Source organism: Rhinopithecus roxellana, chromosome 7, assembly GCF_007565055.1.
Source record: "Rhinopithecus roxellana isolate Shanxi Qingling chromosome 7, ASM756505v1, whole genome shotgun sequence".
In the NCBI taxonomy this organism is placed as follows: domain Eukaryota; kingdom Metazoa; phylum Chordata; class Mammalia; order Primates; family Cercopithecidae; genus Rhinopithecus; species Rhinopithecus roxellana.
The window spans coordinates 75,301,165-75,327,185 of record NC_044555.1 but is presented as its reverse complement, the minus strand read 5'-3'; the positions used below and the strand labels follow the sequence as shown (position 1 = coordinate 75,327,185).

Below are 26,021 nucleotides of genomic sequence, written 5' to 3'. Positions count from 1 at the left end.
TAAATCTTTACCTTGCAATTTTACAGACCAGTATTTTTTTTTTTTTTTTTTTTTTAAGAGACGAGGTCTTGCTCTGTTGCCCAGACTGGAGTGCAGTGGTGCAATCATAGCTCACTGCAGCCTTGAACTCCTGGGCTTCAGTGATCCTACTGCCTCAGTCTCCTGAGTAGCCGGGATTATAGGTGTTCACACAGTGCCCAGCTAATTTTCTTTTATTTTTAATAGAGATGGGGTCTTGCTGTGTTGTCCCGGGTGGTCTTGAACTCAAGCAATCTTCCCACATTAGCTTCCCAAAGTGTTGGGATTACGGGCATGAACCATTGCGCCCAGCCAAGACCAGTATTTATTAATAGCCAAAAACTGAGTGGTTACATTAGCTCCAAACACATGCACATACCTGTGCACACACACACACCAGACATGCTCACTCATACTCACACACTCACATATACATATACACGTGCACACACATGCACATACAAGCAAACAGATGCACATGCACACATACAGGCACACATGAACACATACAGATGGACACATGAACACTCATACACATACAAGGACACACAAACATGTAGAAATACACATGCACACTCATACACCACTCACACCCATAAACACACACAGATACACACACACACACTCACATAAGCAGGGAGACATCCACACACGCACACCAAAACCAGACTATCTGCTGTTACCGCCATCCTCTTAACAGGAGACAAGTGAGGATACTGCCACTAACGCCAAGAGGGTTGAGGAGAGGCTACCAAAGCTTAACAGAACCTCTTGGGAGCTTTTACAAGATACACCTGCTGCCCCATATAGCTCTCCTGCCTTCCAGTCCGTGTGTAAAACCCTGGAAAGGAGAGGGGTGCGGTAGACGCCATCCCACCGGCTCAGAACCCTACCGCCTGGCATCCCACCTGGTCAATCCCAAAGGAGCTTGGCCAAAACCCAAGTCCTATGCTCCCCTTCTTGCTCACGCCTTGTCTTGCCATTTCATTTTGTGTCACATGCTTGCCAGTTCAGTCAAAAATTCAGAGCACTCCAACTGTGATTATGTGTCAGTGGCCCAGTCTCATCAGAAACATCAAAATAATTCTGCAGTCAGGAGTGTGCTCCCTGTAGAAGGCGGAACAAACCTGGCGTCCTGGACGGGAATGGGTGCCTACCTCGCATGGTGTCGGCCAGACCAGGAAGGACAGCTGCTGGCGGAGGGGAACCGGGAGGCCGCTAGCTCAGGATGGCTGTCAGAGAACTTGGTGGCATGCCAGGAGTGAGGCCTCCAGCCCAGCTCGCTCCTCCTAGAAAAGAACGCAGGGGAGGCGGGGGTCAGGGACTGCACACAGCGCTCACCCTCGTGCCAAACAGTGCAGGGGGCTCAGGGACCGCACACAGGGCACACGCTCATGCCAAACAGTACAGGGGGCTTGAGGACCGCACACAGCGCACGTGCGCTTGTGCCAAACAGTGCAGGGGGCTCGGGACCGCACACAGCACGTGCGCTTGTGCCAAACGAACAGTGCAGGGGGTTGAGGACCGCACACAGCGCATGCGCTCTCGTGCCAAACAGTGCAGGGGTCTCGAGGACCGCACACAGCGCACGTGTGCTCATGCCACAGTGCAGGGAGCTCGGGGACTGCACGCAGCGCATGTGCGCTCGAGTCAAACAGTGCAGGGGGTTCAGGGAATGCGCACAGCGCGCACGCTTGTGCCAAACAGTGCAGAGACTGACACTGGTCACAGCAACTCAGGCAGGCGCATGGCACCATGTTCAGGGGTTGCACACTTAATCCAAATCCACACCTTCTTTTTAGATTTTTGCTCACTACCCATTTGCCCTAACCAGAGTGGGAATCACAGGCTCCAGATGTGCAGCAGCCCTTATCTTTATTTTTGAGATGGAGTCTCACTTTGTCGCCCAGGCTGGAGTGCAATGGATCACTGCAACCTGGGCCTCCCAGGTTCAAGTGTTTCTCCTGCCTTAGCCTCCCAAGTAGCTGGGATTACAGGCGCTCACCACCACGCCCAGCTAATTTCTGTATTTTTAGTAGAGACCAGGTTTCACCATGTTGGCCAGGCTGGTCTTGAACTCCTGACCTCAAGTGATCCACTCACCTTGGCCTCCCAAGGTACTGGGATTACAGGTGCAGGCCACTGCACCCGGCCGGCCCTTATCTCTAAAATGTGTTCCTCCATAAATATGGTTAACTTGTCAATTTAAAATCTTATAAATGTAAAAATAAAGAACATTTATTCTAAATAAACGAGTACACAAATTTTGCCCTCTGCCCGCCCCAACATGAACACACAGAGAACCTCCTATCTTTTGCTGGAGAAAAGGTAAATGAGTCCCCCAGGCAGCCGGGTCACACAGAGTTCAGACAGCTTATCTGTGTCTGTTTACCTAGGTAACAAAGTAAAGACAGCCACCTTCTGGTTGACTAAGACTAGTAGCCGCATCTTACCCTGAGTCTCTTAGTCAACCAAAGATCCCCCCAGGGTGTCATGACAACCCGCACCAAAAGGCTAGAGTCCCTTCAGCCAGGGCTCCTGAACACAGAGGGGCTTTCCTGCGCTCCCCCGCCACAGTCCCCACCATCCCATGTGTGTCTTCTTAGTGTCTTGGCCACATCTGCCCAGATGTGATGAGGTGTCTGGTTAGAAATCCCGATGGATGTCGGTAATGCAATAGGGCCTCCGGGGGAACATTGCCGGGTGGGAGATCCTTCCGCGCTCACTTCTCCAGCCTCATGGTAGGAAGCCAGCTTTACTTTTCTCTAATTTGGGACAGAACTGACAGCTGATAGCCCAATCAAGAATGGAGAACAAGCTCAAGTAGTCCTCTTTAAATACTTTGTGGAGATCAGACGTTTTTCCCAGCAGGCAAAAACATTAAAGAATATTATGCAATAAAGAACATCTTACAAAATAAAACTGAAAAGCATTTATAACACAAACCTTTCGATGACTCAGATCATTTTAACGAGGAAAAGTATATGGGTGGCAAAATGTGGAACATGCTGACTTTATGATAGTTTCCCAGGAACCAAAGAGAAAGTATAAAAGACAAATTCAGCACCCCATGGAAGGAAAGCAATTGTAAAACCCAGACTGTACCTCATGGAATTTCTCAAAATCCTCGTAAGGAAGGTTCTGGCCATGTGAATTTCATTTTCAGCTGGCTTTCTCTGTGCTATGACATCCACAACTTCTTTCATCTTCCTTTATAGTTAATTAATGAGGAAAATAAACTAGACTGACTGAAACTGGAGGAAAGGGGAAAAAAAGAGAAGGCTAGGAAAAGAAAACGTCTGACACTCAAGACGACCCTAGTTCAACCCTGCTATGGGAGTAACTGGGCTGCTAGCTGGTTTAGAGGGTCAGCAGTTCTCCATGGGTATAATAAAAGTTCTCCCGGATAAACTATCATTAGCAAGCACATATAAGAATATTAACAGCAGATTTTGTTCTCACAAAGTATGCATGCAAATGACTGGGTGCTGTGGCTCACACCTGTAATCCCAGCACTTTGAGAGGCTGCTGTGGGAGGACTGCTTTCGGCCAGGAGTTTGAGATCAGCCTGGGCAGCATAGCAAGACCCCATCTCTGCACAAAAATAAAAAATCAGCCAGGCGTGGTGGCACATGCCTGTCGTTGCAGCTACCAGGGAGCCCAGGAGGTTGAGGCTGTAGTGAGCCATGTTTGCACTACTGCATTCCAGCCTAGGTGACAGAGCAAGACCTTGTCTCTTAAAAAATAATATATGTGTAGGCCAGGCGTGGTGGCTCACGCCTGTAATCCCAGCACTTTGGGAGGCTGAGGCAGGTGGATCACGAGGTCAGGAGATCGAGACCATCCTGGCTAACACAGTGAAACCCCGTCTCTAATAAAAACACAAAAAATTAGCCGGGTGTGAGGCAGGAGAATGGCATAAACCCGGGAGGCAGAGGTTGCAGTGAGCCAAGATCATGCCACTGCACTCCAGCCTGGGCAACAGAGCAAGACTCCATCTTAAAAAATAATAATAAAGTAAAAAAATAATAAAAAAAATAAAGTAAAAAAAAAATATATATATATATATATACACACACACACATACACATACACACACGTGATAGATTATGAGGAATTCAGTGACTTTGCGATGCCATGGCATGAGGAAGCCCAAGTGAGCCACGCGGAAAGGCCGTGTGGAAAGCAACACCAGCCAGCCCCAGCTGTCGCCCAACCTCCTGGCCCACGCACCAGACACAGGAGAGAAGGAAGTCATTTGCACATATGGCCCCTGCAGAGGCAACGTGGAAAAAGACTGAGGAACCCAGTTGGCAGCCAGAACCAAGGTGCAAGCCAACCCCGCGGAAGGCCCCTGTCATGGGGTAAGGGAGAGAGTGAGTCCCAGCTGTGCCCTGCCTCTATTCCTAGCTTTGGCCCTGGACAGATGCACATCAATCCCGGGTGTAGCCACTGACGAGTCATGAGGGAAGAGGGAAGTCACTTACCCTCATTCATAAGTGGTTAATTTATTCAAAGTGACAAAAGCCAAAGTTCAGCTCCTTGGTCATTCTGGCCACATTGTGAGTGCTCAATGACCACATGTGGGTAGTGGCTACTGCATGGGCAGCACAGATATGGAACATCTGCAGCCCTGCAGCTGGAGCACTGCCTTAGAGATATAGTAACCCCATCTCACCTGCATGGCAGGGACGCTGCTACCCGCCTGCTACTGTCTGCTGCCCGTGACCCTAGCACAGTGACTGTTTACACTGCCTCCCTCCCCAACACTTTCATAATGTGCAGATAACTACCTTTTGGAGATTTTCTAGAGCATATTTTTAAATCTTGAAATAGCCAGTCCTAACACATAGCATGCTTCTGAGTACCTCCGTGTAGGTCAATTGCTTTGTGCTCAATTTTATGACTAGAAATTCTATTTGACACCACTAATTTTGGGGCAACTTTTCATGCAGCAAAGAAGATCAAAATGGAGAGTAATCATCTTAAATCTGCTTTTAAAAATATAATAATTTTTATTTTTAATTTTTTGTAGAGATGGGGTCTTGCTATGTTGCCCAGGCTGGTCTCAAACTCCTGGCCTCAAGCAACTCTCCTGCCTCAGCCTCCGAAAGCATTGAGATTACAGGCATGCGCCGCTATGTTCAGCCTTAAATCTGCTTCTGAAAATATCCAGGAGGTATCTTCCTCCCCATGTACACAAAGCTTCAGTTTGCAGAACTGTTTCAAAGAAAATGAATCATCCCCATGCACCGATTCCTTAAATCCAAGTATGAAGAGAAATTAACCCTTTAACTTGGTCAGTTACATTCAGGAGACAGCAGCTTGGTGGTAACATTAACCTAAACCAGCAGTTAGCCAAAAAACCCAAAACACATCTCAACCTTCCACTGGCCTCAGGCTAAAATAAAAATTAATTTAGTGTTGCAAATGAATAAGGCAATGACCACAGAAGCCTTCTAGCAGCTGAGACGGCTAAACAATCCCGTTTCTGGACCAAAATGTCATTCTGTTGAAATCTGAATATTATGTTTTAAAACAAAATTGTAATAATCATACCAGATTTACTCTTTTACCTTAGAAGTTTATTCTGTAATGATGACATTCAGCTTGTATCTAATACAGACTTTAACAGCTGGACATTTAGTCAAAACGTATACTGTTCCGTGGGTGGAAGACTGGACAAACAAAATGTGGTCTGTCCATACAATGGAATATTACTTGGCAATAAAAAGGAAATTTTGACATATGCTACAACATGGAAGAACCTTGGGGACGGTATGCTACGTGACAGTAGCCAGTTACAAAAGGACAAATACTGTATGATTCAACTTACATGAGGTACCTGATTTGTCAAAATCATGAATGCAGAAAGTAGAATGGTGGTTGCCAGGGGTGGGGGAGAGGAGACTGAGAAGTTGCTGTTTAATGCATATAGAGCCTCTGTTTTGCAAGATGAAACGAGTTTCTAGAGGTTGGTTGCATGACGTGAATACACTTAACACTACTGAACACCACAATGGTTAGGATGGTAAATTTTGTGTGTATTTTACCATAATTATCAACAACAACAAAAACCCAAAGTGTATACTGTGCATCTCCCACAGCTATGGGACATCCCTGTGGATGTGTCCATCGGTGGGGACAAAAAGACACAGGGTTGAGGTTAAAATGCAGGCCAGGGAAAGAGGAAGATAGGAGAGTCCGAACAGGGGCATCACAGCCAGGGAGGTTGATGGCATGGAAGAGGGCTTCCCATGGACGGGAATGCATGTGCAGAAGGCAGCTTGGGTGGGAGTTGTCGGAGGCAGGCAGGGAACCTGGCATGGAAATGAGACTTCCATGCCTTCATAAAATGCATCTTACCTGGTTTACACCTTTCAAACTGTCTGAAGCAAATGAGCAATGCTGTATGAGGCAATGAAAAAATGAAAACAAACCCAGAAGCTCCTTTTTAAAAAGATAATATACAGATATATGTGTTCTCATATATGACACAGTCAGCAGTTCTTATACGAATTGTGGCTTTTTTTGTTCGTTTGTTTTGTTTTGACAGGCTCTCCCTCTGCCACCCAGGCTGGAGTACAGTGACGCAATCATGGCTTACTGCAGTCTCAACCTCCTGGGCTCAAGTGATCCTCCCACCTCAGCCTCTTGAGTAGCTGGGACCACAGACACACACCACCACGCCCAGCTAACTTTTTGTATAATGAGAGACGGGGTCTCATTATGTTGCCCAGGCTGGCCTCACACTCCTGAGCTCAAGAAATCTGCCTGCCTTGGCCTTTCAAAGTGCTGGGATTACAGGCATGAGCCCCTGTACCTGGCCTAGGGATATTTTTTTTAAAATAAGCAAATGAAGACACACAGTGAAAAGAGTTATACTCTTTCTGCTTTAACTGAAGATATCTTGGTTACTGTGGACAGTGAAAATTTACTAAAATATATATGCTTTCTTTCCCAAGTCCTCTGAATTTCCTGATGCATAATCAAAGTATTTGGGGATCAAGCCAGGGTCAGACTGGTTTCTGTTTGTTGGCACCTCTGAAACAGCTGGACTGGTGTTGATAAGGAGATGGTGGGGGGACCTTCAGCCCCTACATTCTGGTCGCTCAACCACAGACCTGTGGAGTTGGGGACAGAGAGCTCTGGCGCCACCTAGAGCCCGCCTACACTCACAGTCCCTCTGGCTGAGTTTCAAGGGCTCCCAGAAAGACTTGAGTAGATGGAAGGCTGTGGTGTTTCCTCCTGCACAAGCCACACACTCTTTAAATGCTTTAAATCACCTTGTCCCTAGAACTGTGGGTCTCATGTGCAGGACCAGGACACACATGTTTCTGTGCATTCCCTTTCATCCTGCAGACTTGAAGAGTGCCTTTCTTTCCCCAGTCTGCCTGGTTTTGTGACCATTCTCCCAAGCCATTACCATTTAAAATGCTATCTATTTAATTTAAAAATTTTTTAAAGAGATGAGGTCTCATCATGTCACCCAGGCTGGTCTTGAACTCCTGTGCTCAAGCAATCCTCCCACCTCGGACTCCCAAAGTGCTGGGATTACAGGCATGAGCCACCACACCCGGCCCAGGCCATTATCATTCTTCCAAAACATAACCTGTAGTCAATGCATACTATTCCTTTCATATAACAAAACACCATGGTATTGATAATACCGAGTTTTCTGGTACTCCAGATGGAACTATTCATTCTAATGGTGGGTTGCCCTGAAATCCCTTCCCACAGATTGTATACCAAACTTAATTGAAACTTACTTCAATTTTTTAGAGTAATTTTATATGCTAGGTAGTGTTTTGGGTGGTTTTTTTTTTTTTTTTTTTTTTTAAGGACAGGGTTTAGATCACAAATATAAAAAAATGCTAGGATGTCATTGAACATTAAGAACAACAGCTGTATGCTTGAGCCCAGGAGTTCAAGGCTGCAGTGAGCTATTATTGCACCACTGTTCTTCTGCCTGGGTGACAGAACAAGACTCCATCTCTAAAAAAAAGAAAGAACAACAGATTAGATATCAAATATCCTGTTTTATTTTTAAAAGGAATTATTACAAGAACTGTTTCAAGGAAATCTTTATTATTCACAAGGAGCAGAATTCCTTCCCTTCCCTCACACAGAAAGAAAAGAAAGAAAGAAAGAAAGAAAGAAAGAAAGAAAGAAAGAAAGAAAGAAAGAAAGCAAGCAAGCAAGCAAGCAAGCAAGCAAGCAAGCAAGCAAGCAAGCAAGCAACAAAGAAAGAATCACAAGTGTTGGGTTATTTTCCTAACCTTTTAGAAGAAAGCAAAGAAGCACCACCTCCCAAGAGAAATAGTTTGTGTTTCGTGCCCCCAGCTAACTAAGCGCACAGTAAGAGCACTGGCTGGAGGCCAAGGCAGGGTCTGGGATGGGAGGCGCCTTGGCCTGCTGGGAGCCTACGGTCTGAAACACAGGCCCACCTGGTCTCCCTGCCTGCAAATTGCGATGGGGGAACGGGGGTGGTGGTGGTGGTATTGCACAGGAAGAGCAGGGTTTGAAAGAAGAGTCCGTAGTTGGAAAGGCCTTGCAGATACAGGGCCAGGATGGGAAGCCCTGGAAACACTCTGGGGGCCTCAGGGACTGTGACAAGCTTCCTGATGTCAGACCCCAGGGTCTGGGGAGAGCGGAATTTACCTGGCAATTGCTCACACTCTGCTAATCCTTTAAACAAAAACCACCTCTCTGCAAACATCAAATGAACCCCAACTCTGACTCTGCTTCCTTCCTTTTCCTGCCAATCCTCTGGAAGGCTTCTTCCTCTCCCAGTCTGCCTGCACCTCCTGCCAGATCAGTCTCCCTGCATGCAACACAGCTCTGGCCAGGTCTTGCCCTCACTCTAGAACCATCAGCTGCTCCCAGTTTCCACAGAAGGAAGTCCATGCTCCTAGGTTCTCTGTGGTCTAGTCCAGGCGTTCTCAGAGCATGCTCCCTGGGCTGGCAGCATCTATAGTATCTGGGGTCTTGGCAGATAAAGCAAATTCTCAGTTCCCCAAGACCTAGGAAGTCTGGGCTGCAGTGGGCCAGGAGTGTCTGCACCACCTGAGCAGCTCTGTGTGAGCCGCTGTGTGCTGGCCCCATTCTGCGTTTCCACCTCCTTCTCCCAAGCCTCCCCCTCTACTGTTCTCACTAGAACTTCCAGCTATGGCTTCCAGCTTTGGAGCACCTGGCAGACGTTTATATCTGCCTCTCAAAACTGCCTCAGCTGCAAAGGATGGCTCCACCGGCCTGTCCTCAGCAAAGACTTTCCTGGATCGACTTTCACCCTTCCTTCCTCTGAGTCTGCACTTGTGAGAGCTCTTCAGCCCACTCAGCTGCAAGCTCCTGGAAAGCGGGACCTAAAGGAATGATTTCAACCACGTGGTGGGAGTGCTTCTCACATACATCACATGAATGTATACAAATACACCAGAGCATTCTAGAAATGGTTAATTCTGCATGTATTTTCTATAAGAAAAGTCACCTCCCAAAGGCACTGTGGGAAGATTTATATGCAGTGTCTTTTCCCGGGCAGTGGTGCGGGCAATGCCTGTGTGAATGGTGACATCATGCCTGATAAAGTCTATGGTCCTAGGAGATAAGAGGCAAGTAGTTCCTGCTTTTAAACATGAAGAGAACTGAGGTAAGATAAAAATTCCCAAATGACCTAAGTAGCTGAAACTGAGACATCAGAGCTGCATTGTAAGCAAACGCCAGGGCCCAGCAGCAGCATTCACGTGGGGTGAGAGCCCCAGAATTGCTCTCCACCCAGCCAGCCTGCCTGCCTCACCCCTAGCAGGAGCGTGCCCCACCTCTGGCCTCAACCTCTGGTGTTCAACCTGAGTCCTATGGCAGAGAAGACTGCGGAGGAAAGCCACAGAAGCCACAGGCAGAACCGAGCAGCACAGAACAGAGGAGTGGAGCAGACCCGAATGACTTGTTTTTCCCATTAACCTCTGCAATCTTCATTTCTACAAACCCATTACTGTTGGAAAGACAGGGGGAAAAAAAAAGACGATCTCTGTCCCAGTATCCAAACCACTTGTGTTTAACCATATATGCCCCAAGTGTCAAATCATCATTTCATTCAGCTTGATGTTTTAAAAAGGGCACCCACACAATTTCCTGGCTATGTTTCAACAGAATGAATCTGTTGGCAAAGAAACTTAGTATATTCAAGTGTGCAGTCATTAATATGACTCATTTTATACAGCCTTAAGGATGAACACCACGGATATAAGAATAAAGACACAAAAAGTTTAACCTGTTGAGTCAATATATCAGTATACACATGGCAAAAGCCATACCAAAAAAAAAAGCAACAAGAGATTGCAAGACTGCTGTCCTCTAAATGCTATCCTATATCCATTCTAGCCACGTAAATAGATGCAAAGAAGATCTCAGCTAACAATATTCCCACTAGAAGATCTCAGCAAACAATATCCCCACCTCGCCCTTCCTGGAGTTCTGCTCATTACATAAAGCCCGTAATAATTTACTGTATTTTTACTCAATTCATCCTCAAATTTCCTTCCCAGAGCCCATGGTTACCCACGGTACTAGAAGAGTTAAGAAGATATTCTTCATAGAAAAACAAAAACCAAGGTATAGAGAAGAGAGATGAAGTTTAGGGAAAGTAACCAATAAAAGAGACTTTAGAGTCGCGGTGCAGCAAAGACACGTTGAGCCCGGACCGTGAAAAGAGATGAAACTCAGTGGCAAAATCGGAGAGGCAGGGAGAGGAAGGTCCACGAATTCCTCTGAATAAAAAGTTACAGGCACTACCACCATAAATGAATTGAATGTGGCAGTAGTGAAATGCTATTACAACTAAATAACACTTCTCCAAAGGAAGCGTGTGCTTTTATTCCAAACCTTTTACAGATCCTACACACATTCAGAGAACTGTTAAATACCACTGTATGTGTGGTCACTATGGCAAGCCAGACGTCCACTCACATGTGATTGACATGTGCCGAGTGACTGAAAAAAATCTTTCCTTATTTGATCACTTATCATCTCACCAAGAGGGTGGGAGGCATCCTTTTCTTTGCAAGGGCATTGAGCCAGAGAACTTTCTTCTGTGTCTTTACATCTAATAAACCATCATGTCATAGTTGGCAAATCAAAGTAGTGAAATCACCGAAGAAAGATCTGATTCCTTCCTCTTTTTTGTCATTTACTACAGCTGCAGACCAATGACCTTGCTTTCCCTATTATTAAAGGCAAGCACACCCACAACCAGCAGAGTAAATGGTACAACCACCCTCCGTGGTGCAAAGAACTATTGCCACCTGCCCTGTCCATGACACTGGCTACCTTACTAAAACATGGTCTGGATGCCGGAACTACTTGAGTTATTTAATCAGCCCATTTCACAACCCCACCAATGCTGTCATGACTACCATTCAGCAAATCCTTCTGAGCACTCTCCTTAAACACGCCACTACATTCCATTCAAAAGGCCTTTGGACTCTAACTGCCACAAACAGGCTTTCTTTAGCAATAAAACCAAGTTATCAGGCAACTATTCTAAATGGTTTTTATGAGGGTTTGGTTCTAAAAGATAGCCAAGACGTAGGAATGCATCTTGCAGTTGGGGACAGGAGGGATGTGAGTGTGTCTGTCTGGGTGGGAGAGAGACATGGGATGAAGTTGTTTTCATTATGGAGCATTTTCTTTGTGTGAATAAATTAGCAAGTGACATTAAAACAAACAAACAAACAACAACAACAACAAAAAACAGGCTTTTCCAAAATCTCCTTAAGCTGATAAGCAACTTCAGCAAAGTCTCAGGATACAAAATCAATGTGCAAAAATCACAAGCATTCTTATACACCAATAACAGACAAACAGAGAGCCAAATCATGAGTGCACTCCCATTCACAATTGCTTCAAAGAGAATAAAATACCTAGGAATCCAACTTACAAGGGATGTGAAGGACCTCTTCAAGGAGAACTACAAACCACTGCTCAGTGAAATCAAAGAGGATACAAACAAATGGAAGAACATTCTATGCTCATGGATAGGAAGAATCAATATTGTGAAAATGGCCATACTGCCCAAGGTAATTTATAGATTCAATGCCATCCCTATTAAGCTACCAATGACTTCCTGCACATAATTGGAAAAAACTACTTTAAAGTTCATATGGAACCAAAAAAGAGCCTGCATTGCCAAGACAATCCTAAGCCAAAAGAACAAAGCTGGAGGCATCACGCTACCTGACCTCAAACTATACTACAAGGCTACAGTAACCAAAACAGCATGGTACTGGTACCAAAACAGAGACATAGACCAATGGAACAGAACAGAGCCCTCAGAAATAATACCATACATCTACAACCATCTGATCTTTCACAAACCTGACAAAAACAAGAAATGGGGAAAGGATTCCCTATTTAATAAATGGTGCTGGGAAAACTGGCTAGCCATAAGTAGAAAGCGGAAACGTTTAGAGACTTAAACGTTAGACCTAAAACCATAAAAACCCTAGAAGAAAACCCAGGCAATACCATTCAGGACATAGGCATGGGCAAGGACTTCATGTCTAAAACACCAAAAGCAATGGCAACAAAAGCCAAAATTGACAAATGGGATCTAATTAAACTAAAGAGCTTCTGCACAGCAAAAGAAACTACCATCAGAGGGAACAGGCAACCTACAGAATGGGAGAAAATTTTTGCAATCTACTCATCTGACAAAGGGCTAATATCCAGAACCTACAAAGAACTCAAACAAATTTACAAGAAAAAAACAAACAACCCCATCAAAAAGTGGGCAAAGGATATGAACAGACACTTCTCCAAAGAAGACATTTATGCAGCCAACAGACACATGAAAAAATGCTCATCATCACTAGCCATCAAAGAAATGCAAATCAAAACCACAATGAGATACCATCTCACACCAGTTAGAATGGCGATCATTAAAAAGTCAGGAAACAACAGGTGCTGGAGAGGATGTGGAGAAACAGGAACACTTTTATACTGTTGGTGGGACTGTAAACTAGTTCAACCATTGTGGAAGATAGTGTGGCGATTCCTCAAGGATCTAGAACTGGAAATACCATTTGACCCAGCCATCCCATTACTGGGGATATACCCAAAGGATTATAAATCATGCTGCTATAAAGACACATGCACACGTATGTTTATTGTGGCACTATTCACAATAGCAAAGACTTGGAACCAACGCAAATGTCCATCCATGACAGACTGGATTAAGAAAATGTGGCACATATACACCATGGCATACTATGCAGCCATAAAAAAGGAAGAGTTCATGTCCTTTGTAGGGACATGAATGCAGCTGGAAACCATCATTCTCAGCAAACTACTGCAAGAACAGAAAACCAGACGCCACATGTTCTCACTCATAGGTGGGAACTGAACAATGAGAACACTTGGACACAGGAAGGGGAACATCACACACCGGGACCTGTTGTGGGGTGGGGGTGGGGGGACGGGGGAGGGATAGCATTAGGAGATATACCTAATGTAAATGACCAGTTAATGGGTGCAGCACACCAACATGGCACATGTATACACATGTAACAAACCTGCATGTTGTGCACATGTACCCTAGAATATAAAGTATAAAAAACAAATAAACAAACAAACAAAAGGCTTTTGTTACAGATAAAGTATGCCCGTCACTTTGTAGAAAGGGCCAAGGCTGTGTCGGGTACTTCATTTCTTCCCCCAAACTCTCCCACCTTGGAAACAAGGGGTATGAGTCGTAACCGGGCTTCAGGCGACAGTTCTAAGAAGAGGCGACATTTATTCTACCTTTATGACCTGCCGGGCAACCATCGCTCATGGCTCTGCCAATATCACCTCTCCCTGCCCCTTGGCAACACACTGAAACCGGTGTTTGTCTCCATCTGGACAAAGTGGCCAGTGCAGAGCAGAGCATGCCACAGCATGCCAGTGCTGCCACAGCCAAGGATGGGATGGACAGAGAGGGGACCCGCTCAGTGTGCTCAATGTGGGACGGACAGAGCCTCTGGGGGCGTCTCAACCTGCAAAGGCCTCATCTACCTGTCCTTCAGGGGTGACTGCGAGGGCAACTGGCACACTGGACAGAAGCCACATGTGGGCCTCCTGCCCTGCCAAGCCCACTAAGAGGTCAGCATGCGAGCCCAGGGGCCCTTGGTGTCTGCTGGGCTGCTGCCTCTCGCAGGACACTACCTCCCAGACGACAGACACGAAGACCTGTCCCCAGATCCCTGCGCCCTCCAGTCTCAAGGGAGGACATTCCCAGGGTCTGCTCTCAAAATTTCACCAGAACACTCTTCTTTCCAAGCCAATAGCAAACCGGGAATTCAACCAGTGTAGATCAACCTTTTCTCCTAAAGCTCAGGGCTTTCAATTTGGTGGATCTCATTAGAGCTGCTCCATTTTTAAAAATAAAAGCCTATGCCATTTGCAGAACCCATAAAAAAAAAAAAGTCATTTAAACTTCATTGCTAATGCTGATGCTAACTTCTCAATTCCTCGAACCTCAAAATAAACTTAACCTGTACAACAGTGTGGATCCCACTGCACAGCACAAACAGGTCCTCCAGAGACCCCAAATAAACACACAAATAAGCTAAACATTCTCTGTAAGTCTTACTATATTAAAAACCATCACTATTTGCAAACATTGATTCATCTGATTAAATTACCTAAACCACACACTAAGGCAAAACCCCAATAGAAGTAACTTTCCCCAAAATAAAACAATTTGATCTATGTGGTTTTCTTTTTTCTCCTGATTTTACTTAATAAAAACAATAAGCTGGCCAGGTGCGGTGGCTGATGCCTGTAATCCCAGCACTTTGGCAGGCCAAGTGGGGCAGATCCCTTGAGGCCAGGAGTTCAAGACCAGCCTGGCGAACATGGCGAAACCCCATCCCTACTAAAAATACAAAAATTAGCCAGGTGTGGTGGCGCATGCCTATAGTACCAGCTACTGGGGAGGCTGAAGCACGAGAATCATTTGAACCCGGGAGGCAAAGGTTGCAGTGAGCCGAGATCGTGCCACTGCACTCCAGCCTGGGCAACAGAATGAGACTCTGTCACAAAAAGATAGAAAAAATAAAATTAAATTAAAAAAATAAAAACAATAAGCTGGGCATGGTGGCATGCACCTGTAGTCCCAGCTACTCAATTGGCTGAGGCAAGAGGATCACTTGCGCCCAGGAGTTGGAGGCTGCAGTGAGCTATGACTGTGCCTGTCAGTAGCCACTGCACTCCAGCATGGGCAACAGAGTGAGATGTCATCCTTCCTTCCTCCCACCCTCCCTCCCTCCCTCTCTCCCTTCTTTCCTTCACTCAAAATAAATGAAATAAAAACCACAATGGAAAATAGCCTAAACGAGTCAGGGTCTCCTTTGTTTTAACAAGAAAATAAGCAGAGTAGCAAACAGCCATTAGCCCCCAAATGTTCACAGGATAGAAATACCCACTCCTGAATCACAGACAAAGACATCAGACAGCCTCGAAGGCATGGGTTTCACCTGACATCCTCCAGTGTCCCCACTAAGGAGCATGCCCTCCGTCTGACCACACACCATTTCTGCCTCAGGAGTAGCTCTGGAGGGGGTGGGGTGCTGGGGGAGTGGGGTGGGGATGTAAACCTGCTGACGTCTTAGGCGGCCCCTTACTGCTGCCACCGTTGTGAGTAGCAGCTCCCGGAACATCTGTGCTAATCAACCTTAGGGCTACAGGGCCACCTGCTCCAGGACAGCTCCAAGGAGCCAGCAGCAGAGGGGGGCACAGCACAATGTGGGCTTGGAGCAGCAGTCAGGGCACCTTAGCAACGCCCAAGAGGGGACACATGTTGTAAGAAATTAGCTCCTAGCAAACAAGAGTGCTGTCCCTCAACATCCAGCCTCTTCTCTTCAAATGCAGGACCACACCACATGGTCTCGCAAACCCTTACAGCCTGCTGCAAAAAACCTCCCCTCTGCTGCTAAGCTGCTCCTGAATGCAAGCTTAGTGGATGTAATTAGATTCACAAGAGGGTTTAGGGCTGCCAGCAAAGAGGCAGGAAGTGACATGAATCAACCCTATCCACGATTTGGCCCCTACAAAATGACTCGCAACACATGACTGGTTCAAGAGAAACTGCCCAGAGTGGGTTCCATGACAAGGTGGCAGGCGGATTTTGCTGTACACAAAACTAATATTATAATGCATATTTGGGGAAAAAGCCAAAAGGGTAATTGCAAAGCTTTAGAAAATAATTTATGATGTGATATTTAAAAGAAATTTTCCCTAGGGTGTTTGAAATTATAGGTGCTTTTTAGAAGCTGAACTTAACAGCCATTTGCCTCTGAAGGGAGAAAAATGGATGACTCTGTCCCCAGAGCTGTTAATGCAGATTTCAGAGAGAAGACGGCTACAGGCAACAGCCACGGTCCCTAGCACCGAGTGGAGAGGATGAGCCCAGCTAAGCTAGGAGCCGCCGTCCCCTTCTTAGTCCTTCCCCACCCTCCCAACTCTCCTCCCTCTCCTCCGGAGCAGCTTGAGGGCATCAGGCAGACGTCCTTTTTGTGCTAACCCAAGTGGGTTAAGTTAATGAGGAAAATGCCAAAGTGCCACCCACTTTCTGGCCTTAACCTTCCTAAGAACTTGTGCATAAGGCCAGCAAGTGGTAGACCCGCTGCTAATGCCCAGTGAAATGGCCTGTGGCTCTGTATGAAAATTCCAGAGCCCAGATCCATTCAAGACCTGCTCAGGACTCCCCAGGGGTGGGCCTGGGCACCCAGGAAAACAGTGCAGAGGAAAAAAACTGGAAATACACGCATGCGCGCGTGCGCACACACACATATACACACACACACACACTAAAAGGCTACACGTCTGCCCTGAACTTTCCTGCAAGGAGCACTTCCCCAGCCAAGTAGAGACAGAACAACAAACCACCTGGGAAGAAAGAGAAAAGCAAAACTGCCAGCCTCATCCTCTCCTCCTGACCTAACAGATAGATCTGACTATCAGTCAGCACCCCTCCCCGGACATCTCGGGCAGTGGATGCCACCTGGGCCTCACAAAGAAGAACATACGTGCACTTGGTAGGGCTGACTGTTAAACGCTCTTTGTCTCCAGCTCCCCCTACGCTGGGCGAGAGGAAGCGCTGGCCCTCATTTGTCTGTGGAGACAGTGATCTGCCTGTCTCCTCCTGCATCGCTTTCCCAGCACCAGCTTCTCAACGACTACAAGGTCCGCGTTGCCCATGCCTGTGAAACAAGATGCCACCACTTTGCGAAAGTGGCCCATCGCAATCCTATCCTGGCCGCCTGGTCCCCTGGTCCCCACACACACAAAGATAAAACGAGCCTACAAAATAAGACGTGTAGCAGCTGTCACTACAGGGAGGGGAGTTTATCCGTGAACCACTATTCAAATGACGTTTAAAAAACCATGGAGAGGCCAGGTGCGATGGCTCATGCCTGTAATCCCAGCACTTTGGGAAGATCGCTTGAGCCCAAGAGTTCAAGGCTACAGTGAGCTATGATTGCACAACTGCACTCCAGCCTAGGCAAAAGAGCAGGAACCTGTCTCAACCATGGATTCCTGCGCTTTACACTGAGATGGATGTACCTCTTTCCCTCATTATACTTTTGCAGATGGGGCAGACAACTGCAACAAATCAAACAAGGCTTGGGTGAGCTAGTTTACCATTTGATCAGGCTTTTAAGCAGAGCAATATAGAATATGAATATGTTGGTGTCTCAATCTATGAACTACCTGCAGAGTTCTTTTCATGAACTAGCCACTTGTAAGGGTACACGCTCCATCCTGGAGTTCTACATAAAATGCTAGAAAATGCTACCTAATCCATAGAGACAGAAGGCAGATTAGTGGTTGCCTAGGAATGGAGAAAGAGGAGGGCGGGGAGATTTAAATAGAGATTTAAATTTAGATACAGAAGAATATGTGTTCTGGCTTTAAGAAGAACAATTTTGAAAGCACCCATTGGTGCTTTTGTAATAAGGAAAACCACATAAAGGTAGCTGGAGTCTTAGAAGTTCTATGCACATTTGGTCACAGAAGTCTTCCGTGTTGCGTGTTGTGTGAGAGCAGAGGAAAAACAGCTTGTGGGTTTTTTTCCTAACACAGTTATTGAAAGTGTGTTTGGAAATAAAAATTTGTAAATAAACTCTGCTGCTTTATATCTCGTTACACATATTACTTAAATAAAATTCTATCTAAACCACATTATCATTTTGTCCACATCTCTCATTTAAAGGAAAGTGGGTCTGCAGAACACAAAATGGGGATTCTACACAGTGGCTCCCGGAGATCCTTCAGGGCAAAAGTTTAATCCCTTTTCCCAAGAGTCTTTTAAGTACCTACTCAGTGAAACCAGCCAGCAGACGCCCTGAGGCTTCTCTCTCTCCTCCCATCAACCGGTTCTCCTGTGGCATGGCTTTCCTTTGAACAGATATTAGACTGCCTATCTTTATCACTAAATATGTACTTCTAGCTCAAAAAAAGAATCACATCTACCATTCTTCTAAACACATGGAACGATACCTGACTTCACTCTCGTAACTACGGAAATGCAAATGTAAATATAAAACCATATTTCACCTATCACATTCACAGAGAATACAAACAAACAAACTACAAATATCCTATGCTAGAGATGATGTAAAAGTGGTCTGAGAAACTCAGAAATGTCTCTGAACATTCACAATGCACACACCTTCTGACTTAAGAACTCCCATGCTAGGAATTTCTATGCATAGCTATGCCCTGGTGATATAAAGTTGGCCAGCTATGCTGACTAAGCTGGTGTCTCCATCGAAGAAGAGAAGACAGACAGTAAGACCACAAGCACAGTCCAGTGTTTTGGGGGCTCTGGGAGCCCAGAACGAGACAGTACAGGAGACAGAAGAAAAGGCAGTTGCAGTCAGCCTTGGCAGCGGGATGATGACCCCCGGAGCCAATTTATAACTCCTCGTCTTACCTCTGCAGAACAAGCTTCCCTCACCACCACCAGCATTCCACTAAGTTAACTGAATCGTGTAAGAACAATCGTGCTGCTATAGGAGGGTTACGACGGTGATCACAGAGGAACTAACACAGTGTCATGGTGCCTCTCGTGCCCCACCCTCCCCAATGGCTCAGAAACCACCATTCTGAGATTTTACTTTCTGATCTACAAAGAGTTGTTAAAAGGGTGTTCAGGAATAGCATGTACCACTTACAGATGACTTTGCTAAATTCATGAGGCAAAAAATGTTTTTCCTTTTTTTTTTTTTTTTTTTGAGACAGGGTCTTGCTCTGTCACCCAGGTTGGAGTACAGTGGCACCCTCACGGCTCATTGTAGCCTCGACCTCCCAGGCTCAAAGAATCCTCCCATATCAACCTCTCGAGTAACTGGGACCACAGACGCGCATCATCATGCCCAGCTAATTAAAAAAAATTTTTTTTAGAGAGATGGGGCCTCACTATGTTGCCCAGGTTGGTCTCGATCGAACTCCTGGGCTCAAGTGATCCTCTGGCCTCGGCCTCCCAAAGTGCTGGGATTACAGGTATAAGCCACCACATCTGGCCCTTCCTCATTTCTGAACCTTTTCTTTGGATACTGTTTTGGCACCTCCAATCACCCCCACTTCAAAAAAGCCTTTAGGTATTTGTCTTGGCTGGTTTGAGTGCCGCGGTGTTTACAAATAATTAGTCACAACCAGTTACAGATTTCTTTGTTCCTCTCCACGCACACAACTTCACTTGGCCAGACTTGAAAAAAAATTTTTTTTTCAAAAAAAGGAAGATATCTTCATGTCTGTACTAAAAATGGAAATAAATGTGAGTCAATTAATTAAAATTTACAGCCAGCCTTCCAAAGAACATGCTAATTTTGCCAAAAAGGATGTGTAAGCACTTTCCTATTAATAAGCCAACTATAAAACCAAGGTGGAGAGTTATTTCTCTTTGAAAGCAACATATCACCAACATTCTTGTGGTACACAGGAGTATTGCTTTAGTTCCTGTATATAAAAGCATCATGTCCCCAAGTTCACTTTCTAACCTCTTAAAACCATCCAAGCTCCAACTGACATGTAATGTACAGGAATAGACAGCCAGCTCCTTCCAGACCCTCCCTCCAGACCTCAGCACAGCGCTCTAAACCCTTGGTGGCTGGCATCTTCGTGACAGTCACTCTCTTTCTAGCATGAAAACAGAAAGCGCAGTGGCCTGCCACCTTGTGTACAAGACAGGCAACAACATGTCACCTCGCTGGGAGCATAAGCACAGTTTTCTGCCTGCCAAGAAAATAATCTACATATTGCCAAAGGAAAGATATGAGTATTCAAATCCACTTAATACATTAACATTTATAAAAATCAGTTGTAATAAAATTAGGAACTGTTCGGACACTTGATGCTGGGCCCATGCTTGGCCAAGACATATAACTCTAAGTGCACGTCCCAATCGAGATCTCTGCAGTGATGTGGGTGGGACAACTGGTCTCCCACTTTGATGTTCCACTCACTCCTGTGTGTCGTGGTAAATGTGGGAGGAAGCTCAGATCTTACCTTTTGACGACCAGCTTCAGGGTCTTATGGGACCCCTTCACCAGGCAAATCGCTTCCTGTCTAAACCCTGAGAGACCAATGTCATTGATGCCGACGATCTCATCTCCAGCCAGTAACTTGTCGACCGCCGCGGCTTTACTGCCCTCTTCAATCTGTAACAGAGAAGCATATTCCATGAGCCTTCCACGAGCAGTAATTCCTGAGGCAGAGCAGGTCCTTGGAAAGCAACAGACATACCTCACGCTTGGCGGGAATGGGGCCCAGGGGTCTGACCTTATTACCACTCAGGGGATCAGGGATGCACTATACCCTTCACCCTGGCCTGCCTTCCCTGGACACGACTCCTGTTTATCCAGGGAATGGGAAAGCTCGGGAACACACACAATGGAAAATAGGGGACCTGAAGATACTGATTCATTTTCTAGATTTCCTTTAACCAGACAATAATTTTGGACCATTTTAAATTATTTATTAATTATTTCTCATACATTAATCCTGGAACTAGACTGTTTTTGTAACAGCTTTATAGAAATATAATTCAAATACCATATATTCGCTCAAATAAAGCATGGCTTTTAGTATTTTCAGAGTTGTACAACCACCACAACCATCAATATTAGGGCATTTCCCCTAACCCCGAAAGAAACCTTGTGCTCATTACTACTCAGCTTCTAATCCCTCCAGCCTCTGGCAACCACAAATGTACTTTCTGTGTCCATGAATTTGCCTGTCCTAGACAGTTCATATAAATGGAGTCATACAATATGTGGCTTCTTGGGTCTGGCTTCTCTCACTTAGCACGATGCTTTCCAAGTTCATCTACATTGTAGCATGTAGCAGTACTTCATTTCTTTTTATGGCTGAATAACATTCACTTGTATGGAGAGACCACATTTTATCTATTCATCAGTGTCTACTTTTGGCTATTATAAAGTGGAATTGCTGGGCCCTATAACTACATTTAACAACCTGAGGAGCTTCCAGGCCATTTTCTACAGTAGCTGTACCGTTTTACATTCCCACCATCAGTGTATGAAGGTTCCAATGTCTCCATATCCTTGCTAACACGTATCTGTTTTTTGTCATAGCCCTAATCTGATTATTATACCATGCTGTATATGTTAAGATATTCACTACTCAGTGCTAAACACAGTATCCTCCCAATGTGTATTGACTGACTCCCTAACGGCCTGAATGCCATCCGTTCTATAGCTTTTTTTCCCCTTTTTTCTTTTTTTTGAGACAGAGTCTCACTCTGTCACCCAGGCTGGAGTGTAGTGGGGTGATCTCGGCTTACTGCAAGCTCTGCCTCCCAGTTCAAGCAATTGTCCTGCCTCAGCCTCCTGAGTAGCTGGGATTACAGACGCACGCTACCACGCCCAGCTAATTTTTGTATTTTTAGTAGAGACAGGGTTTCACCCCATTGGCCAGGCTGGTCTCGAACTCCTTTGACCTGGTGATCCATCTGCCTGGGCCTCCCAGAGTGCTGAGATCAGAGGCATGAGCCACCGTGACAGGCCTATATTCTGTAACTTTTATTAACCTAGATTTTCCTATACAGTAAAATGGAACTCAACAGCAATTCATTCCAGCTAATCTGCCCATTTTCTGGCACACTGGCCAGTGAGCCAATGAGCCAGCTGCTTTCTTTCCCCACCCCCCAAAGGTTTACTGGAATACAGCCACACCCATTGGTTTACATATTGCTACAGGGCAGAATTGAGTCGCTTGGCCCACAAAGCCAAAAATATTTACTACTGGGCTTGTTCCAAAAATGGTTTGCCAACTCTGTTTTACACCAAAAAGCTTTAAAACTGCTAGGAAACCAGTAAGAAGAAATCACTGGTTACAAGCACATCAGCATACAGCCTTTGAGTTCACTGCTACCCAGCTGCATGCCATGGCTAACCCGAGAATAACTTCCAAGAGTGAGCCTGAAGCTAATGCTGTCCATTCTTCTGGCAGTTGAAAAGCTAGGTGCTTTGGATTCAAGCTTACTTCTTGGGGTGGGGGGCCAGGAGAAGCTAGGTGCTAAGTAACTTACAATGCCTCAATTCTGAAGCTGCATATTTTCCTGAAATCTCCACCTACATCTGAGGACAACTGAACTCTTGTGAATAAAGCAATTATTCACTGCTAGTCAATACCATAAACAAAATTTTTAAACCACTCCTAACAAAAATATGCAGCAATTTTTTCAGTCACCAGCTGGTTCCAAAAGTTCTAGAGGATTTTATCCCGATGTCTTTATAGACTGTAAATAAGCTTCCACCCGCCAAGGTTGCACACACAGCCAAGGAATAGCAAAAGGCAGGCAATACCTGGTGGAGACTGGGTTTCGACATGCCCCAAGAGGGAGACCAAGGGGCCGGCCAGGAAGCTGGGGATCTGGAGCAACCCTCCCCCCGCCCCCCCCCCCCCCCCAGGTTTCTGCACAGAGGAAAGGCTCCTTCCAGGCTGTGCCTCAGGAAGATGGATCAGAGATGAAGGGCGCTATCTGTTTCTCTAGGTTACTGCTAAGTGCTGTGGCTGGAATGACCTACTTTCATCTGTATTTCAATGCTAGAAAGCCTACATGTTGATGTGGCTGACTTCGCTCATTTCTATTCCCCCTGAACCAAATAAGAGTATCCAGGCAGGGTGGGAAAGACAGTAAAAATGAGGTGTGTATAAGGAGGCAAGTTACAGACATCTGGGGGTCCAGGGATTCCAAGGAAGCTCTTGGCATCCTGGAGCTGGTCTTTTGGAGACTTCAGGTCTTAGTGACTTTTCTTGCCTGTCAGGAATTCCACCTTGTTGAAAGACCGCAGAAGTTTTTTTCTATCCACGTGTTATCCATGGCTGCCAACTCCAGACCCTAAGACTTCTAGTCTCTTTTTCCTCATTACCACAATAAAAAGTTACGCATTCCTCAATATCTAAAAACAAGGGGCTGGGTGCGATGGCTCATGCCTGTAATCCCAGCACTTTGGGAGGTCAAGGCAGGCGGATTATCTGAGGTCAGGAGTTCAAGACCAGCCTGGCCAACATGGTGAAACCCTATCTCTGCTAAAAATACAAACAAAAATTAGCTGGGCATGGTGGCACATGCCTGTAATCCCAGCTACTCGAGAGGCTGAGGCATGAGAATTGCTTGCTCCTGAGAGGTGGAGGCTACAGTGAGCTGATATTATGCCACTGCACTCCAGCCTGGGCGACAGAGTGAGACTCTGTCTCAAAAAATTAAAATTAAAAAAAGTAAAATAAAATCAAGGAAACTATTTTGACTCACTATAAAAGTGATATATGGTGAGCTTTAAAATTGTGTCTAGGGCTGAGAGCAGTGGCTCATGCCTGGAATCCCACCACTTTGGGAGGCCAAGGTGGAAGGATCGCTTGAGTCCAGGAGTTCAAGACTAGCCTGGGTAATATAGCAAAAGAAATCCTGTCTCTACAAAAAAAAAAAAGGTAAAAAAATTAGCCAGCTACGGTGGCACCCAGCTACTCAGGAGGCACCTAGCTACTCGGGAGGCACCCAGGTACTTGGGAGGCTAAGGCAGGAGGATCACTTGAGCCTAGAAGGTTGAGGCTGCAGTGAGCTGTTATCATGCCACCCTACTCTAGCCTGGGTGACAGAGCGAGACCCTGTCTCAAAAAAATAAAAATAAAAGGTCAGGCACAGTGGCTCATGCTTGTAATCCTAGCACTTTGGGAGGCCGAGGTGGGTGGATCACGAGGTCAGGAGTTCGAGACCAACCTGAACAAGATGGTGAAACCTCATCTCTGCTAAAAATACAAAAAATTGGCCAGGCTTGGTGGCGCATGCCTATAATCCCAGCTACTCAGGAGACTGAGTCATGAGAGTCGCTTGAACCCGGAAGATGGAGGTTGCAGGTGGTCGAGATCACGCCACTGTACTCCCGCCTGGGCGACAGAGTGAGACTTCATCTCAAAAAAAAATAAATCAATAAAATTAAAATAAAAACAAAAATAAATGAAATTATGTCCTCTCCACAATGACATGCTTGAATTTGAGTATCACAGGAAAATCTTTAGACAAAACCATGAAGACTAATGGCTTGCAGGGTCTTGGGACAGCTTTTGAAGCAGCACTTCTTGAGGGTGACACAGTCCTGTGTCTGACTCAGTGGTGACTGGGTGGGGTTTTTGGTGGGAATGTGTCTCATTCCCACAAGCGCGTGTATAAGCAAGTCCTGCAAGACTCTCAGACAGGGCTGTCAGTTGCTCTGACTTCACTGCAAAGGATAACATGATGCTGTTTCTTCTCATCTGCAAAGATTCCTAAAGCTTCCCCTCTAGATACGAAGGCCGCATTCCACAACATCCATCTGCCTTCCCCCACCACACTCCACCTACATTTCCCAGCAAAAATGTGTTTTGCTTTGGGAGATAAAGTCTTCATTTTTTCCCCTGGCTTCCTTGTCCAGAGAAAGTACCTCTACATGTTTACGGTGCTATGGGGAAAGTAGTCAGGAAAGCAGCAGCAGCTTTGAAAACCTCCATTCTATTCTCTTTGCCCCACTGAACTTCTCAAGTTCAGTAGAATTAATTAGGCTTAATTAAGGACTGGGCCTGTGGCAACCCTAGTGCCGCATGCATGATAGCATCACGATGATGCTCATTTTGTCATAGTACCAGGTCTACAAGCTAAGGAAGCACTTGGCAATGCACCGATTAGTGACAGCCGCCTAATGTCTGTGGAGTGCCAGAGCCACAAATGAGGCAGTTCTGTCCTGTAGTACTTAGGAAAAATCTTTGCTCTCGCATGCTGTAACCTCAAAAAGTCCCTCTACCAAAAGCTAGGAAGTCAATCACCCCCGACCCATGACGATGCCAGCCCAGGTGCCATGCTGTAGGCACTCACAGACCCAAAGCACCAAGTCCACACACCCAAGCAAATACTGTTGTCTTAGTTATTAACTGATATTCTGTATGGAAACTCACTCTTACAGCCCTGATTAGAGTTCAATGTCTCCTAACGTGCAGAATGCCTCATTGTTCTCATGGAAATGTTTTCTCTAGGAAGAGTAGGAAAAAAAACAGTTAATCAAAGTCTTTTATGGAACAAAGTTGTTGATACTTCGTTGAAGAGACAATCCGAATGAGGTCCCATGAGGGCAAAGGCATCCTGAGTGCAGCAGGGGAGCAGGCTCACGCTGAAAAGAATGGGGTCCCTGCAGTGGCAGCATGAGGGGGATGTGCCCTCTGTCTCAGGTGGAGATAAGAAGTCCTCCAAATAGAACCGACAACTAGAAAAGGCTGGGAAGGCCTTCCGCAGAGGCTTCCCCATGAAGAAGGGCGTGGAGGCAGGAGGCCTGAGGCATGAGTGTGTATGCGGGGGCGTGTCTGAAGATAGGGCAGATGTGGGGGAAGACGAGGACCCCGCCCTGGAATGGGAATCTGGACGCTGTCCTGCAGGCAGTGGGGGCCCAGCAAAGGCAGCCATGGCAGTGGGGGAA

At 45.9% G+C, this 26,021-nt stretch overlaps 1 protein-coding gene across 2 annotated transcripts in view; it reads right to left on the bottom strand.

The window, feature by feature from the left end:
• The window catches only part of SHROOM2 (shroom family member 2), a 163,517-nt gene that overhangs the window by 58,333 nt on the left and 79,163 nt on the right, over positions 1 to 26,021 (bottom strand). For both annotated transcript variants that reach the window (XM_030934444.1, XM_030934445.1), the window contains exons 2-3: positions 20,563 to 20,714; positions 1,176 to 1,307 (exon numbers count right to left, since the gene is read on the bottom strand). In XM_030934444.1, the coding sequence (XP_030790304.1) occupies positions 1,176 to 1,307; positions 20,563 to 20,714 (284 nt within the window). The remainder of the gene's footprint in view (positions 1 to 1,175; positions 1,308 to 20,562; positions 20,715 to 26,021) is intronic.